This window comes from Prorops nasuta, unplaced genomic scaffold (genome assembly GCF_024137725.1).
Source record: "Prorops nasuta isolate Cenicafe-Biocafe unplaced genomic scaffold, Cenicafe_Pnas_1.2 PNAS00011, whole genome shotgun sequence".
In the NCBI taxonomy this organism is placed as follows: domain Eukaryota; kingdom Metazoa; phylum Arthropoda; class Insecta; order Hymenoptera; family Bethylidae; genus Prorops; species Prorops nasuta.
This window is the reverse complement of record NW_027116808.1, coordinates 755,621-768,669: the sequence shown is the minus strand read 5'-3', so window position 1 is coordinate 768,669 and position 13,049 is coordinate 755,621. Positions and strand designations below refer to the sequence as shown.

The following is a 13,049-nucleotide window of genomic DNA, read 5'->3' as shown; positions in this document are numbered from 1 at the left end:
CGATCTATCCTTTAGATTCCGAGCCACTTAATTATTTTCCATGATTAATTACCGCTACCGCTACCTACCCGTTTATCATCGATCCATTGATCGCGTGAAAGTTGATTTTCCCCGAATGGAAATGGAACTTCTATCGCCATTAATTATAATTGAGTGGAAATTGGACCTTCGGCTAAAGCACCGGCAAAAATTCTTGTCGCGCTAGCTTGTAAATAGGGGATTGGAGATTATGGGTGAAGTGTTGAAAAATGTTGGAGAAGCGTTTTCAGGTGCTTCGGCAACTGCGTTCGTATGATCCGAGATAAATTAACCGGACTAGCAAGTTAAATTCCAACCGCGCATCACTTGCTGGACTTCAGGAGCCTCAGAAGTGCACTAGTGCAAGGTGACGATTGCACTGGAATGCGGGATATCTAGAGCAAATATTTTACTAAATAGAACAAGACCGAAATATATTTGTATAAGTTGTTTCCACTCTGTATTTCGGTCTTCTTACGATCCATTTTCTTTTAACGTGTACCACTGGCCTACCGCGAATGTCATAATTAAATATAGATATTAGACTTGATTTTAATTATAAGTCTAATATTTTTGTAAATTCCCAGGCTTTCCTCCAATGTCGATAATGCCAAAAACGACATTACCTACGCGATTTTAACGCCATCGGTGATGAAACGTCACGGCGTGATTTTCATCCCCTCTTCAGCAACTAGGTCGGTACACAGATCGCAGAAGAAAACTATTTTCATTTTCGCAGAAGAAAACTATTTTCATTTTCGCAGAAAAACGATAACTTCAGGTCGGATAAATCAAACCGCAGAAACCACTATTCTTCTCTTTTTTACATCAAAATTCAAAAGTCGGAGTGCCCGACTGCCCGAGCCGAGAGTCCCGGCTGTCCCGCCAGTGTCGCCTCTTGCCAGTCTCTTCCGAGGACCGCACACTACGCGACACATCTCCGAGTCCGATTTGTAACGATATTTATTGATCAGTCTTTTACGGGTAACAGCGAATTAGGAAAAAATAACTTTTTTGGACGATTTGAAAATCCTAGATAAATTTAAAAATTCTCCCGGACGTCCCCAAAGGTTAATAAAAGAGGACACAGTGTCTGGGGAAAAGAGGACGGATGGCAACCCTACGTACATGGAGTAAAAGAAACAAACTTATGCTTTTGAAGGGCGTAAAGAAATATGGTCACACAAATATAGCAGAAATATCCAAATTAATCCCAGACAAAAGTCCGGAATGTATTAAAGCAATGATAAATAAATACATAGCCTTAGCACGAGTCACAAATGAAAAGAATGAAAATCATTATAAAAGATGGCTAAATCCTGAATTATTTCCACCAACTGAGACAGTCATTCCTCAAGCTCTCTTATACATTTACCTGTTCGAAAAATATCCAAAAGATCCAAAATATGATTATAGGTAAGTTAATTCTTTATTTGTGAGGTGACAATTAATATTAACAATAAATTGTATTCTTTCAGACAAATTTATTATTTTTTGTATCAGATAATGCTGGGAAATCCTCCAATTGATCTCCCACTTAAACAGCGAAAGATACTGTACAATTTATTATCAGAAATAACTTCTGAAATATGGCCCAAATGTCAAAGTGAAATAGTAGACTATGTTGGAAATTTATATAAGAAACTGCGAGCTAAGAGGGTATATCCAGGAAAAAAATGATTATGTTCTTAGGCAGCTCTGATTCATTAATGCCTTAAGTATTAGATTACTAACAAACTCTTCATAATAAAAGATATGAAGAATAGAATATTAAAAATAAAAATAACATTGGTTGAAAATAATTACTTTTAAAAATTCAACCAATTCCTTATGCTTTTTATGATATAAAGATTTTAACTGTGATAATACAATAATGCCTGCATCATTTATTTATCTATATAAGTACTGTAATAATTACAATACATTTATTAAGAAAATTGGACTGATTAATTAAGACAAATAAAAGATTTCTCAAATGTTTCCATTTGAATAAAATAACTTTTTTTATTTATGAACACTATCAAACAACAGATCTCCCAAGTTCCTGAAAGTATCAGACTCTTCCAAGTGTTTTGATAGATTAGAATTAATATTTTCTTCTCCATAATATGCTCCAGCTATTGCACCAGCCATACTACCAATGGTGTCTGTATCACCACCCAGTGTGATCTAATAAAGAAAATTTGACTGTACTTAATATATTTATAGTAATTATGTATTTCTATAGGTTAACATTACTTACAGCATACTGAATGCTTCTTCTAAATGGATTATCACTTTGTATACCTTCTATAGGATTTTGTCCTCTCAGAAAACAATAAATTGCTGTAGGCACAGAGTATAATGCTTCCACATTATTTCCTAATTCTGTTACAACTTGCTCGTCGTTGGGACCATTACCTTCTTGTGATAATAACTTCTTTACTATAGATAACTGGGTTTTAAAGGGCTGTGGATCTTCCAAATTCAAGCTGTTTCACAAGGCATAGCTTTAAAAAATATAGAAAAAGAACCAAAGCATGTAGCAAATTCATCTAAGTATTTATATAGCTTACTTTTCTTGATCAAATTCAATATTATCCATTTTATTTATAAGTGTATTTATAAACTCTATTTCATCCAATTTCTCAGCTGGATTTAAATCAAGACTTTGTTGAACTGCAGCAGCCTATTGTGAAATATATAAAAATAATATATATCGAATTAAAGGCAGTCTTCAGATTTATTACCTGCAGGAGTGCTCCATCCACTCCAATCTTATTTGTATGTGTTAATCTTGTAGCTTGAGTAGCAGCATCTATCATTTTATCATAATCCTTGTAAAAAAATAATGAAATTGGTGCTACACGCATGGCTCCTCCATTACCCCATGACCCTCTACCATTAAATTGTTCCAATGCAGGTCTTTCTAAGTTTGAAAATCTAGATCCTCTTAATTTTTGAAATACCTATAATATAATCCAACTAATCATACAAATTTTAGGTAGTTGTAAGTTTAGATACAAACCGTTACAACGGCAGGGCCGTAACCTCTATGTGGCTCTCGAAAATATGCTTTTACAAATTTAATTGCCAAGTCTTCAATGCTTAATTTTTCTTTTTCAGCCAAAGATTCTGCTACAGCTTTGGACATGGCAGAATCATCTGTGTACTTCATGACCGGCGCTAAAAGATCGGTCCATCTTTTAATAAGTCCAACAATAAATTATGAATTAATTCTAACCTTTGTATGATGGACCCTCCAGTTTATCTAAAGATTTTTGTAAAACCAGCTTTTCCCCAGTTGACAGAGGACTGTCACCTTCATAAGGGCTTCCTAGACAATCCCCTGCTAACACGCCTAACATTGTACCACGAAATTTGCTCCTTATTAATGGTAAATCCATTTTCTTCATTGTAATTTGTTAAAAATCGTTGCTTAAGAATTGAGATTACAAATGTCAACACTCAATACAACACAGCATACAGGCAGCACAGCACTTAACCAGAGTTCTCAAACCTATACGAATCACGTTTGTCCTTTCATATCTTGCTAAATTATAGGATTCGCATTATATTTCCGTGTGTGTCAGTACTTAAAAAAATTAATTTCTAAAAATACAAATAACTAAGTGATAAATTATAAATTTTATAGTATATTCTACATGGATATTCTGAATAAATAATTGATTAGTTTTTGAACACTATTAGCTGTCAACCAGATTCAATATGTCTGCTCCCTTACAGAAGATTAATTATAAACAATGTACCACTGGGAAAACGCCTCCAAATGCTCCAAATCGCAATATTTTTAACCTAACAGAATAAAAGATAACTGACATTTGTGCATTTAAACCTATTTAAACATTGCCTAACATCCCTTTTGTTCAAGAAAAATGGCTGAGAGTACAGAGGTCTTTGAAGGATTTATTTGCCCCATATGTATGACAGATTTGAAGTCACCAAATAATTTAACTAAGCATTTTGAAGAATATCATAATGATGATCCCGAAATTCTGAAGTCTTTGAAAGGTATTTTATTTATTTCTTACACTAGAAAGGCAGTATGTAATAAAATATTTGAATTTGTAGGACTAATTGGCAAAGCCAAGAAAAAGATTCTTAAACAAGATGAAATGCAAGCATCCTTTCTGACTCCTGTATCTGAAAGCAAGCCAAAGTGTCCAGAAATTGATTGGGGACCTCAAGAAATAGGTATTTTGTTATTGGTATTACTAACGTTCTATAATAATTATCAGATAAATTTATGATGTTTTTATTGTTTACAGGATTTATTAGAAGTCATACTCAATATTTTAGGGAAGTTAGAAATATCAGATTGGAAAGATATATGTCTGAAACTAATAAACTCCTTATAAGATTGGATAAATTATTGAATAATTTACCATCAGATCCTATAGATAGAAAAGCTCATGAACGTACAATTGTGCCCTGGATAGATGAGAAGGATGTAAATTTATGTCCAAGCTGTGCAAAAAGTTTTCATGTAGCTAGAAGGAAGCATCATTGCAGATTATGTGGGTCAATTATGTGCCATAGCTGCACAGCATTTTTATCATTAGTAGATGCACGTAAAATGACAAGTCCAGTAGCAGTACAAGATGATTCTGTTGTTACTCAAGGAGCAGAAGGACCTGTATCAAAACGTTTAGTCCGTGCTGGTATCGGGCTTACAAAATTAGTACGCTCACCATCCAGTGGTAGTTTAAATAGCGTTCTATCTTTAGTCAATGATCCTAGCAGTGGTGAACAAAATTTCAGATTATGCAACCATTGTATGAATCTCTTAGAAGCTAGAGAAAGATTAAAAGCAAGACAGTTTGATAAACCTATTGTATGCCAATTTTATGATAAGCTGTATGCTTATATGACTCAAGCAATGCAGCATGTAGAGATGTATAATAAAATGTCTGAGTCTCTTAGGTAATTGAAGAACTGTTATAAAAATTATACACCTATATTGTACAACATATGCTTTATCTATTTATATTTATCTTATAGCCAAGGAGAAACTACATACAATTTGGAAGATGCTCAAATGTTGAGAGAAAAGATTGCCAAACTAGGTGAAAGCATAGATATTATAAGTAAAAAGATCTCATTTCTTATACCAAAGAACGAGGAAAGTTCTGTACAAAGTGATGAGTATCAATTGTATCAAACAATTAGATTAACAGCAATGAGATTTATTAGAGAGAAATTGTTAAGCGCCCAGGCTTTGCCAACTGAGCAAGAGTATATTGCATTACAGGAGAAAAGGGAAAAGCAAATTGAAGCTATGATACAATATGAGCGACAATTAGAGGAGGAGCAAAGGGAAAAAAGGAGGGATCAGTTTAAGAAAGAACCAAAAGCTTCAGAGAATGGTTCACCTAACAAAAAAACCCAAGTAAGCTTATCATTCACTAAATAAGAAGTTGCAATTTTAGTTTGATACAATAATAAATCTTACTTTGTAGCCACAGATTGTTTTGGATCAATCTCAAGGCTGGGGTCCTTCCAGCATTACTCCTATTACATCTTCTTCCATGGATCCAATAATTGAACAAATGAGAAATCTCAGAGCATACATCAAACAAGCCAGGACTGAGTGCAAATATGATGAAGTTGCAACACTTGAAAGTAATCTTAAAGAGCTCCAAAGTGCCTATTTTACTATGAAAGAAAATAGCAATGATAGCTAATTTTAAAAAATAATCTACTCAGAATTTTATCTTTTTCTTTTATTGTGATTATTTTTTGTAATCACTTCATAAAGTAGGAAAAGTAGTAAGCATATTCATGTCATAAATCAGCTTTATTAGATGTATTATTTCCTATGTTTTTTTATGATAGTAAACGTATAAAGAGTAAACCTTATTAAAAAAATATTATGATTGGTGGCGGCGAATTAATGGGATGCCAAATGAGGTCATTTCAGCAGTCAAGATTAAGATAATTGAAATATAATATTTAGTTATACTTTACACAGCTTTCAATGACAATTTTAAAGTTTGCCGCCTCTGATTATGTTGATGTAAGGTAAAAAAATGAACTGAACTAGCAGATCAGTATCTTTCTACATTTTTTATAAGTAAGATTTATAAATATTGTATGAAATGAAATTTTATAGCCTATCAGATATATCCATTGCGTTTTCCTTACTATTTGCTATACGCGATCCAAACTGAAATGCTCTTTTTGGAAAATTGGCAGTCTTTTTAAAACCCAAACGATACGCTAGTAAACGTAATAGTAGCTTATCACCTAATCCAGCTGGCATTTTATCCGTTGGATAACACCTAAAAATAGTAATAATTTAATTAATCAGTTAATAATAATACAATTTTTAATATTACTCTTCACCTTTCCCAAGGCTTTAATTGCTGAACATATTTTACTACATTCTCGTCTAAATATGGTAATCGAGATTGCCTGCCATGATCAGAAACGATCCTATCGTCACGACCCAGGTTTCTTTCAGATATCCTGGCTAATTCAACATGAAGCTCCTGCGTCAAAGCATCCCAACCTTTATGTTTTAACATTGTTCTATGCCTCATGTAGCCACCAAATAATTCATCTGCTCCCATTCCCAAAAGAAGTATTCTGCAGACTGATTCATAATTTGTATTTGTCCCTGAGAGAATACCTTTTGCTCTACTTGCAAACCATACTGCACACCCTAAGCTTTCATCTAGTATTGTACAAAGCGGGTATAGCAAATCTTTGATTCTAGAGGATCTGTACAATTGCAGTTCTTCCTGAGTGATATTTGTCTAAAACATTGTTAATGCTTAATATTATTTTTATTGTACGATCAAATTTTTATCTACAATATTTTTACCTCAATAAAATTCCACTTTCTATTTGGATTGATTCTTGATAGTTCTGAATATGTTTCCCTGCCAGTTTTTCTGTCTGGTACATTGTATTGATCTACCAGATTATTTTGTTGCTCCACTTTATTTCCTCTATTTGATAAATTTACTATTTTTTCAAATGCCACATTGATTAAATCTATACTTTCATTTGGAGCTACAAATTTGTCAGCTATTAAAGCCAGTATTGCTGAATCCAATCCCCCAGAAAAAAGTATCCCTACTTTTGCATGAGTGCATTCTATATTATCTCCCTTTAAAACTATTTTCATACAAGCCTTACAGTAATTTGGATTCTTTGTTATTCTAATTTCTACAGCCTTGTGTAAAAGCTGCGATAATTGCTCCACACGCTTATAAACAGCTTCTTCTCCCAACAAATATTCTAGAACTTTTGCTATGTCATCACCATTTGGTGCATTTTCCAAATATTCTATTTGTTCTGGGTCTGGATGCAAGTATAAATGCAGAGTAGGATTATCCATTAAAATCACACTATTAATATCAATATCTATATTAAGACTTGTTTCTAGTGCCTCTAAAACATCTGTGAATCTTAGATCTGGCTCTTTCCATGGATAGCATGCTAAATTTATATTCTTATTTGCTAAATTCATAACAAAAATACCAATTGCTGGTATTTCTACAGTTCCTTGTAACTTTTTAGAAGCTACAGATGTTAAAGTTAAAACATTTTGATCATTATCAACTTTTATAAGTAAACTATGTCTACCTATGACATCTCTCCCAAAATATAAAAGATTTTTAGATTTTTGAAAATATATAAAGCTGTATGGACCTTCTACTTGCTGAAATACTGATACAATATCTGTGGACTTGGAAAGAATATTGGATATTACAACTGTATCGCACATATTACTAACTGCCTGAAACCAACATAAGTGATAATAAAAATGTATATACCTAATAATAATTATATATTCTTCTTATAAGAAAAATATGCTTACAAGATTTCCAGAGAAAATATCTCCATTCCAAAGTAAAATATTGCCATCAGGATCTATTCTTGGTTGAGATATCAGTTCTGGGCCTTGTGTCCATAATATACTGGCAGCAAAATGTGCTAGCCAATCTTTGTTAAGAGTTTCAAATTTTTCATACAATGCATCGGGGCCTCGAGCAGATGTATAGCCTTTACAAACAGTCCACTGAAATATATAATCGACTTTAAAAAATATTCTGTACAAAAGAAAAATAAATTTATATAATACATAATCAAGATTATTTCATTACTTCATTGTCTTCAAATTGTGGTTCCTTTAAGTTATTTGTTGAGTTTCCACACAGCTTACAATAAATTCCGCACATTGCGTTTAAAGGTTTTAAAAAGGTACTGGTTTACCATAACCTTTTGTTTTAATAAAATTCCAGTTTTCTGTTTTAATGCACGTCAAAGATTATTTACTTTATTTATTACCATTTTAATTAATAAAACTAAGTAAACTTAATTAAACTATTGACATATTATTCAAGTTGCAATTTAGAAACAAATTGTTATCGATTATCATCAAAGGATGTGTATGGGTATACTATATGCATGTACAGTTCGGGGTATTTGTCCTCTCCCTCTCCCTCCCCCGAACACGCCGACGCCTCATGGTCGAATATATGTATATGTCAAAAATCAAAATATTTAAAAAATTAATCGATTTATGATAAAAATGTTCAAACAATATATATATATATAATATATATTTGTTCAGCTTCGACTGCTGTATATTTTAGAGCGCTGTCTTTGACCTTGAAGGTTACTGCTAAAGCTATACGAAGGTCATAATTTTTTGCCAAAATTACGTTCTATCTTTCAAATTCATACCATTTTATTTATTTTTCTCAAAAGTTTAATTTTAATTTACAGTAAACAAATAAAAGTTTGCTTTCTTATTATATTAATGGCTACTTGTAAAAATACGTGAATACTATCATTATGAAATTTATTGTCATTATATCAATAATAAGTAAAGTTTAGCTATTTACACTGTACATATATGTATTGACAGATGTAAATGGATTAACATTTCTTTTTCTGTACGAATTATGTTGCTCGCGTATAATTTCACATAGCAAATGTTGATGAAATATTACTTTTATATACATGCTGATTTAATTATAATGGTCAATCTCTTATAATAAACTTATTTAGAACATAGGACGCAACTGAATTTCAACTAGAAAATATTTCATTAAATATCGTCTATTTGCCAGTGGCTAGGCGCCACTCTTTTTGGAGGGTTATCTCTGAGCTCAGTCAAAAAAACATGAATATTATGGTAGTATCCTGATTGACACCAAGTGTCATTATGGGTACCTCCAACAACTGGAAGTATTTGTTTACAAGAGCTTCGACAAGTTTTAAAGAGATCTTGCATCATGTATGGAGGAACTAATGTATCTGCTAAACCAGTAATAAATAATGCTGGTACTGTCACTGAACGTATTTTGTGAATAGACATAAACTAGAACAAAGAAACTAATAGAAATTTGTTTTTAAATATAAATTTAAAGTATCAATTCTGTTTTATACCTTATTCTTATAAAGAAATAAAGGCAAATATCGCAAAGCTTTCGATCCAACTATTGCAGCCATATCAGGAATACTTGTGAAAGTATTTTCAAGAATAAGGCACCAAATTCTTTGTATATTTTCTTCTTTTGTTGCTAAATCAATCGCTACTGCTCCTCCTGTAAATAAGCTCATTTAATCTACTTCATACTTTAGCTAATCTAACCTATTTGGTCAAATTTATACCCAATGATCTGCCAAATACTATAATTTCTTTGGTATTTAGATCATTTCTAGAAAATAAATAATTAAGTCCAGCACGGGCATCCATATATAAGCCTTCCTCAGAAGGAGAGCCTTGAGAGAGGCCATATCCTCTGTATTCAAGCATCAATATATTACATCGAAGAGCATGATATAATCCAACAGCATTTTGGAGTCTACGCATAATAAAAGTTATCATAAATATTACTATAAACAGTTAAATTATTAATAAATAAAATCATGTCTGGCTGCTGTTGAACTGTCCTTTTGCATAAATTCATTTTCAAACATACCTATGGCCTATATTTCCAGCATTTCCATGCAGATATAAAATAGTTGGTACATTTCTCATTTTATCTTTTGATTGAGTAATAAAAAACATGTGCAGCATAGTTCCATCTTCAGATCTTATATAAATATTTTGATATGGTAAATTGAAAATAGAAGGAGCAGGAACATAGACACGTGCATGAACAGGCAGTTCTGGATGATACAAAAGCTGATCTTCTTTATGATATAATATGCCTAAGAAATATTAACAATTGGCAATATCTTATAAAGTAATAAAATATAAAAAAGTATCATGTAAATTACCTGTGGTAGCAAAACATAGGAGAAAGAATACAAATATACCTCCATATAACCAATACAAAATAATGCACACAATGGCATAAATTCCAGAGAAGGCCCAGCACTTCATTGCAATTCCTCCCAAATATTTGACAGGTCGACTACGAACTAATCTCATACGAATTGACATTGTTTGGTCACTTTCTATCATTCATCTTGTAATGTTGAGAGCATTACATCCTTAGGAAAATTATCACATCTAAACAAAATAAATCTGATATTAGAAATAAAATACAACAAAAGACTTAAAGTAACTACAAATTTTTACCTATAAAATGTAGAAAACAGTAAGTAATTATTTCGGAATTTAAAAATCATTTCGTAAGTAAAATTCGTAAGTAGCATAACTCCCAAAGACTTGTGAGATCTAATAAGGATTAAGTGGTGTCAATTATATTATTGTCAAATTAATTTAAAATATTTAAAGGTTATGTCAGTTATCTACATGTTACAAACATAGGTCATTGAGAAAATAACAAGGTATTTATTGTCAATTGTAAGCAATAAACAGACTAATTCAAAATTATTAAAAAATTATGCAGTTACAGTGAATGTTAAGGGTAAATTACTAAATATATCACATCAATTTCCGTGATAACCACGTTTAGGAAACTGGCGTTTGCGTGTATTTCTCAATTCTTAAATGTTTCAATAATAGGCACAACACAAACTTAAAATTGAAGCAAAACAGAACCTGCCAGTTACAATGTCATACATATATACATTGTGTAGAGTTGGCGTTTAAATGTGTTGAGTAGACCGCGCTGTAGGACTGATGTAGACTGTAGAGGCTTGTGCTTGTAATTAGGATTAGGATCAGTTATTCAGTATTTCAGTTAGGAAGGATGCTGATGTAAGGAAGTGGCAAGACAGCAACACAGCAGACAGCTGGCTGACCGCTAACGACTTCGGCAACTTTGGCAATATAACCAAGCAGAGCAATATCTAGCACAACAAGCCGGCATTTTACCGTTGAAGGTCAATTTAACCGTTTACATTAATTAAAATAAAAAGGTAGTTTATATTTCAATCACTTAAAAATGGCCAAAATCATCGTGGAAGATCCCATCGAACCTGCTTTAACTAAGATTATTCAGAACACAGCTGAAGAATCTATCAGTCGTGATGATATTTTTAAAATAGGATTGTCAGGTAATATTTTATTTGGTTATGATTATTAATAAGCTATTAAAACTTAATTTATTACTAATACATGGTCAGGATCTCGCGTTATTACTGTCTGATTTCAAATAGAAGAAAAATGTTTTAAATTTTATCTTTAACTCATGTTTTAGGTGGTTCAATGGTGAAACTGCTTACATCAGCTTTACCGAACGTTACTACAGATTGGAGTAAATGGCGTTTCTTTTTTTGCGACGAGAGGATCGTGCCTTTTGACAATACTGAGTCTACGTATGGACTTTTTAAAAACAGTTTAATTGGAACTTTACCCATAACTGAAGACCAGTTTATCAAAATTAATACTGATCTCTCTGGTATAATGACAAGTAACATTACTATTCATAAGCATGACATTAAATTATTTCAACTGCGTTTAAGCAAGTAGTAAAAGAAAAGTAGCAAAGGGTCATTGAACATAATAATTTTGAGTTTTGATAGTGGTTTTTAATTAAAATTATTATTTGTAGCTGATGAAGCAGCAAAGGATTATATTAAAAAGATGTCAGTGTATTTTCCACCGGATTGTTTACCAAGATTTGATTTGTTACTTTTGGGACTGGGCCCTGATGGTCATACTTGCTCCTTATTTCCTGGCCATAAATTACTAGATGAATCCAGTCTTTGGGTCTGTCCAATCAATGATTCTCCAAAACCTCCATTAAGTAGAATAACACTGACTTTGCCTGTAGTCAATAATGCAAGAGTTTGTATGTTTGCTGTAACAGGATCTGGCAAAGCAAAGATCGTACAAGTAATTTTCCAATACTTTTCTGAATTTTAATTTATCAATATCCTTAGAAATATTTTAATTTCTATTTATTTTGCAGAAAATTATGGAACAAAGAGAGAAGTTATCAATCTCTGATCAACTACCAGCTGCTAGAATTCAGCCAACAAATGGAACATTATATTGGATTTTGGATCGAGATGCTGGAAAATTTATTCATTAAAGTGACTGGTGTGATTGAATTATAGTTTACTTTATTTTATTATGAGAAAAGATTTCTGAAACTGATTATAATTAGTACTTAAAGTATATATTTTCAAGCTTTTATAATGAAATGTTTATTTATTTTTATTAAATCTGAAATTTGTTCCTAGAGATTGAGAAAATATATAAGTACAAAAGATTTAGATAGCGGCGATTTATATTTGATATGCTATTATTGGCAAAAAGAAAAGTATTTTTTTAAACGCGGATATTTCGAAGTCCTTCATCAATAAAAAATATTTGTACTGGATTTAGATAAAAAAGACTGAAATTGCCTTTTGAAAGACACAATAATACTTGATACAGCAATTTTCCATTTAGCCAATTATACAGAATTAGGATTTTTTTCATCCATTGTATTTATTTGTTGCTTACATTCCATGGATAGACGGAGATTATTCGAATATGATAAAAGGATAAACTTGATAAATGCAAAATGTATGAGAAGAAGGTTAATAAACGAAAACTATTTCTGTAGATGTAAATAGAAATATATTTTATTTTTCCTGCAGTATAGGGGGTACATTTATTTAAATATATATTATTAACTTTCAATATCGAAATAAAACACGTGCCTCTA

General features: G+C 31.8%; 6 protein-coding genes across 10 annotated transcripts; 3 read left to right on the top strand and 3 right to left on the bottom strand.

The window, feature by feature from the left end:
* The first annotated feature begins 909 nt into the window (after nucleotides 1–909).
* LOC136777688 (uncharacterized) lies at nucleotides 910–1,711 on the top strand. The gene is made up of 2 exons (XM_066734172.1): nucleotides 910–1,434; nucleotides 1,497–1,711. The coding sequence occupies exons 1-2, from the start codon at nucleotides 1,130–1,132 to the stop codon at nucleotides 1,696–1,698; spliced, it is 507 nt and encodes a 168-aa protein (XP_066590269.1). The 5' UTR covers nucleotides 910–1,129; the 3' UTR covers nucleotides 1,699–1,711.
* Nucleotides 1,712–2,009: 298 nt separating this feature from the next.
* Nucleotides 2,010–3,532, bottom strand: LOC136777685 (ADP-ribosylhydrolase ARH3-like). The gene is made up of 6 exons (XM_066734164.1): nucleotides 3,242–3,532; nucleotides 3,026–3,183; nucleotides 2,748–2,966; nucleotides 2,574–2,686; nucleotides 2,261–2,489; nucleotides 2,010–2,187 (listed from the first exon to the last, which is right to left on the bottom strand). The coding sequence occupies exons 1-6, from the start codon at nucleotides 3,411–3,413 to the stop codon at nucleotides 2,023–2,025; spliced, it is 1,056 nt and encodes a 351-aa protein (XP_066590261.1). The 5' UTR covers nucleotides 3,414–3,532; the 3' UTR covers nucleotides 2,010–2,022.
* On the top strand, nucleotides 3,291–5,725 carry Rbsn-5 (Rabenosyn-5). Its single transcript, XM_066734159.1, has 6 exons — nucleotides 3,291–3,394; nucleotides 3,890–4,029; nucleotides 4,090–4,212; nucleotides 4,287–4,941; nucleotides 5,020–5,407; nucleotides 5,478–5,725. Exons 2-6 carry the CDS (start codon nucleotides 3,894–3,896, stop codon nucleotides 5,700–5,702), a joined length of 1,527 nt encoding a protein of 508 aa, XP_066590256.1. The 5' UTR covers nucleotides 3,291–3,394; nucleotides 3,890–3,893; the 3' UTR covers nucleotides 5,703–5,725.
* A 396-nt stretch (nucleotides 5,726–6,121) lies between these two features.
* Nucleotides 6,122–8,425, bottom strand: LOC136777682 (asparagine synthetase domain-containing protein 1). Its single transcript, XM_066734157.1, has 5 exons — nucleotides 8,133–8,425; nucleotides 7,847–8,047; nucleotides 6,845–7,765; nucleotides 6,364–6,776; nucleotides 6,122–6,299 (listed from the first exon to the last, which is right to left on the bottom strand). Exons 1-5 carry the CDS (start codon nucleotides 8,205–8,207, stop codon nucleotides 6,125–6,127), a joined length of 1,785 nt encoding a protein of 594 aa, XP_066590254.1. The 5' UTR covers nucleotides 8,208–8,425; the 3' UTR covers nucleotides 6,122–6,124.
* A 352-nt stretch (nucleotides 8,426–8,777) lies between these two features.
* Nucleotides 8,778–11,132, bottom strand: Bem46 (abhydrolase domain containing 13-like protein Bem46). 5 transcript variants are annotated; one of them, XM_066734169.1, is made up of 7 exons: nucleotides 10,991–11,132; nucleotides 10,565–10,663; nucleotides 10,261–10,495; nucleotides 9,960–10,191; nucleotides 9,649–9,842; nucleotides 9,424–9,581; nucleotides 8,778–9,355 (listed from the first exon to the last, which is right to left on the bottom strand). In XM_066734169.1, exons 3-7 carry the CDS (start codon nucleotides 10,445–10,447, stop codon nucleotides 9,083–9,085), a joined length of 1,044 nt encoding a protein of 347 aa, XP_066590266.1. In that variant the 5' UTR covers nucleotides 10,448–10,495; nucleotides 10,565–10,663; nucleotides 10,991–11,132; the 3' UTR covers nucleotides 8,778–9,082. The 5 variants fall into 5 exon arrangements, with proteins under 5 accessions (XP_066590266.1, XP_066590267.1, XP_066590262.1 ...); XM_066734170.1 differs by having other exon boundaries at nucleotides 11,012–11,084; XM_066734165.1 differs by lacking the exon at nucleotides 10,991–11,132 and adding an exon at nucleotides 10,742–10,989.
* Nucleotides 11,133–11,314: 182 nt separating this feature from the next.
* On the top strand, nucleotides 11,315–12,980 carry Pgls (6-phosphogluconolactonase). Its single transcript, XM_066734171.1, has 4 exons — nucleotides 11,315–11,448; nucleotides 11,592–11,792; nucleotides 11,946–12,229; nucleotides 12,306–12,980. The coding sequence occupies exons 1-4, from the start codon at nucleotides 11,337–11,339 to the stop codon at nucleotides 12,426–12,428; spliced, it is 720 nt and encodes a 239-aa protein (XP_066590268.1). The 5' UTR covers nucleotides 11,315–11,336; the 3' UTR covers nucleotides 12,429–12,980.
* Nucleotides 12,981–13,049: the final 69 nt, after the last annotated feature.

Bases quoted from the DNA above. Each gene is read 5' to 3' on its own strand.
- Rbsn-5 (XM_066734159.1), top strand. From the start codon at position 3,894: ATGGCTGAGAGTACAGAGGTCTTTGAAGGATTTATTTGCCCCATATGT. The intron at 4,030-4,089 runs GTATTTTATTTA...TTGAATTTGTAG, and splicing joins AATTCTGAAGTCTTTGAAAG to GACTAATTGGCAAAGCCAAG. The intron at 5,408-5,477 runs GTAAGCTTATCA...CTTACTTTGTAG, and splicing joins CACCTAACAAAAAAACCCAA to CCACAGATTGTTTTGGATCA.
- LOC136777685 (XM_066734164.1), bottom strand. From the start codon at position 3,413: ATGAAGAAAATGGATTTACCATTAATAAGGAGCAAATTTCGTGGTACA. The intron at 2,490-2,573 runs GTAAGCTATATA...CTTGTGAAACAG, and splicing joins ATTGAATTTGATCAAGAAAA to CTTGAATTTGGAAGATCCAC. The intron at 2,188-2,260 runs GTAAGTAATGTT...TTTCTTTATTAG, and splicing joins GAAGAAGCATTCAGTATGCT to ATCACACTGGGTGGTGATAC.
- Bem46 (XM_066734169.1), bottom strand. From the start codon at position 10,447: ATGATAGAAAGTGACCAAACAATGTCAATTCGTATGAGATTAGTTCGT. The intron at 9,843-9,959 runs GTATGTTTGAAA...TATTATGCGTAG, and splicing joins GCTGGAAATATAGGCCATAG to ACTCCAAAATGCTGTTGGAT. The intron at 9,582-9,648 runs GTATAAATTTGA...GCTTATTTACAG, and splicing joins AGTATTTGGCAGATCATTGG to GAGGAGCAGTAGCGATTGAT.
- LOC136777682 (XM_066734157.1), bottom strand. From the start codon at position 8,207: ATGTGCGGAATTTATTGTAAGCTGTGTGGAAACTCAACAAATAACTTA. The intron at 8,048-8,132 runs GTAATGAAATAA...TATATATTTCAG, and splicing joins CACAATTTGAAGACAATGAA to TGGACTGTTTGTAAAGGCTA. The intron at 7,766-7,846 runs GTAAGCATATTT...TGTTGGTTTCAG, and splicing joins ATATTTTCTCTGGAAATCTT to GCAGTTAGTAATATGTGCGA.
- Pgls (XM_066734171.1), top strand. From the start codon at position 11,337: ATGGCCAAAATCATCGTGGAAGATCCCATCGAACCTGCTTTAACTAAG. The intron at 11,793-11,945 runs GTATAATGACAA...TATTATTTGTAG, and splicing joins AATTAATACTGATCTCTCTG to CTGATGAAGCAGCAAAGGAT. The intron at 12,230-12,305 runs GTAATTTTCCAA...TTTATTTTGCAG, and splicing joins GCAAAGCAAAGATCGTACAA to AAAATTATGGAACAAAGAGA.
- LOC136777688 (XM_066734172.1), top strand. From the start codon at position 1,130: ATGGCAACCCTACGTACATGGAGTAAAAGAAACAAACTTATGCTTTTG. The intron at 1,435-1,496 runs GTAAGTTAATTC...GTATTCTTTCAG, and splicing joins GATCCAAAATATGATTATAG to ACAAATTTATTATTTTTTGT.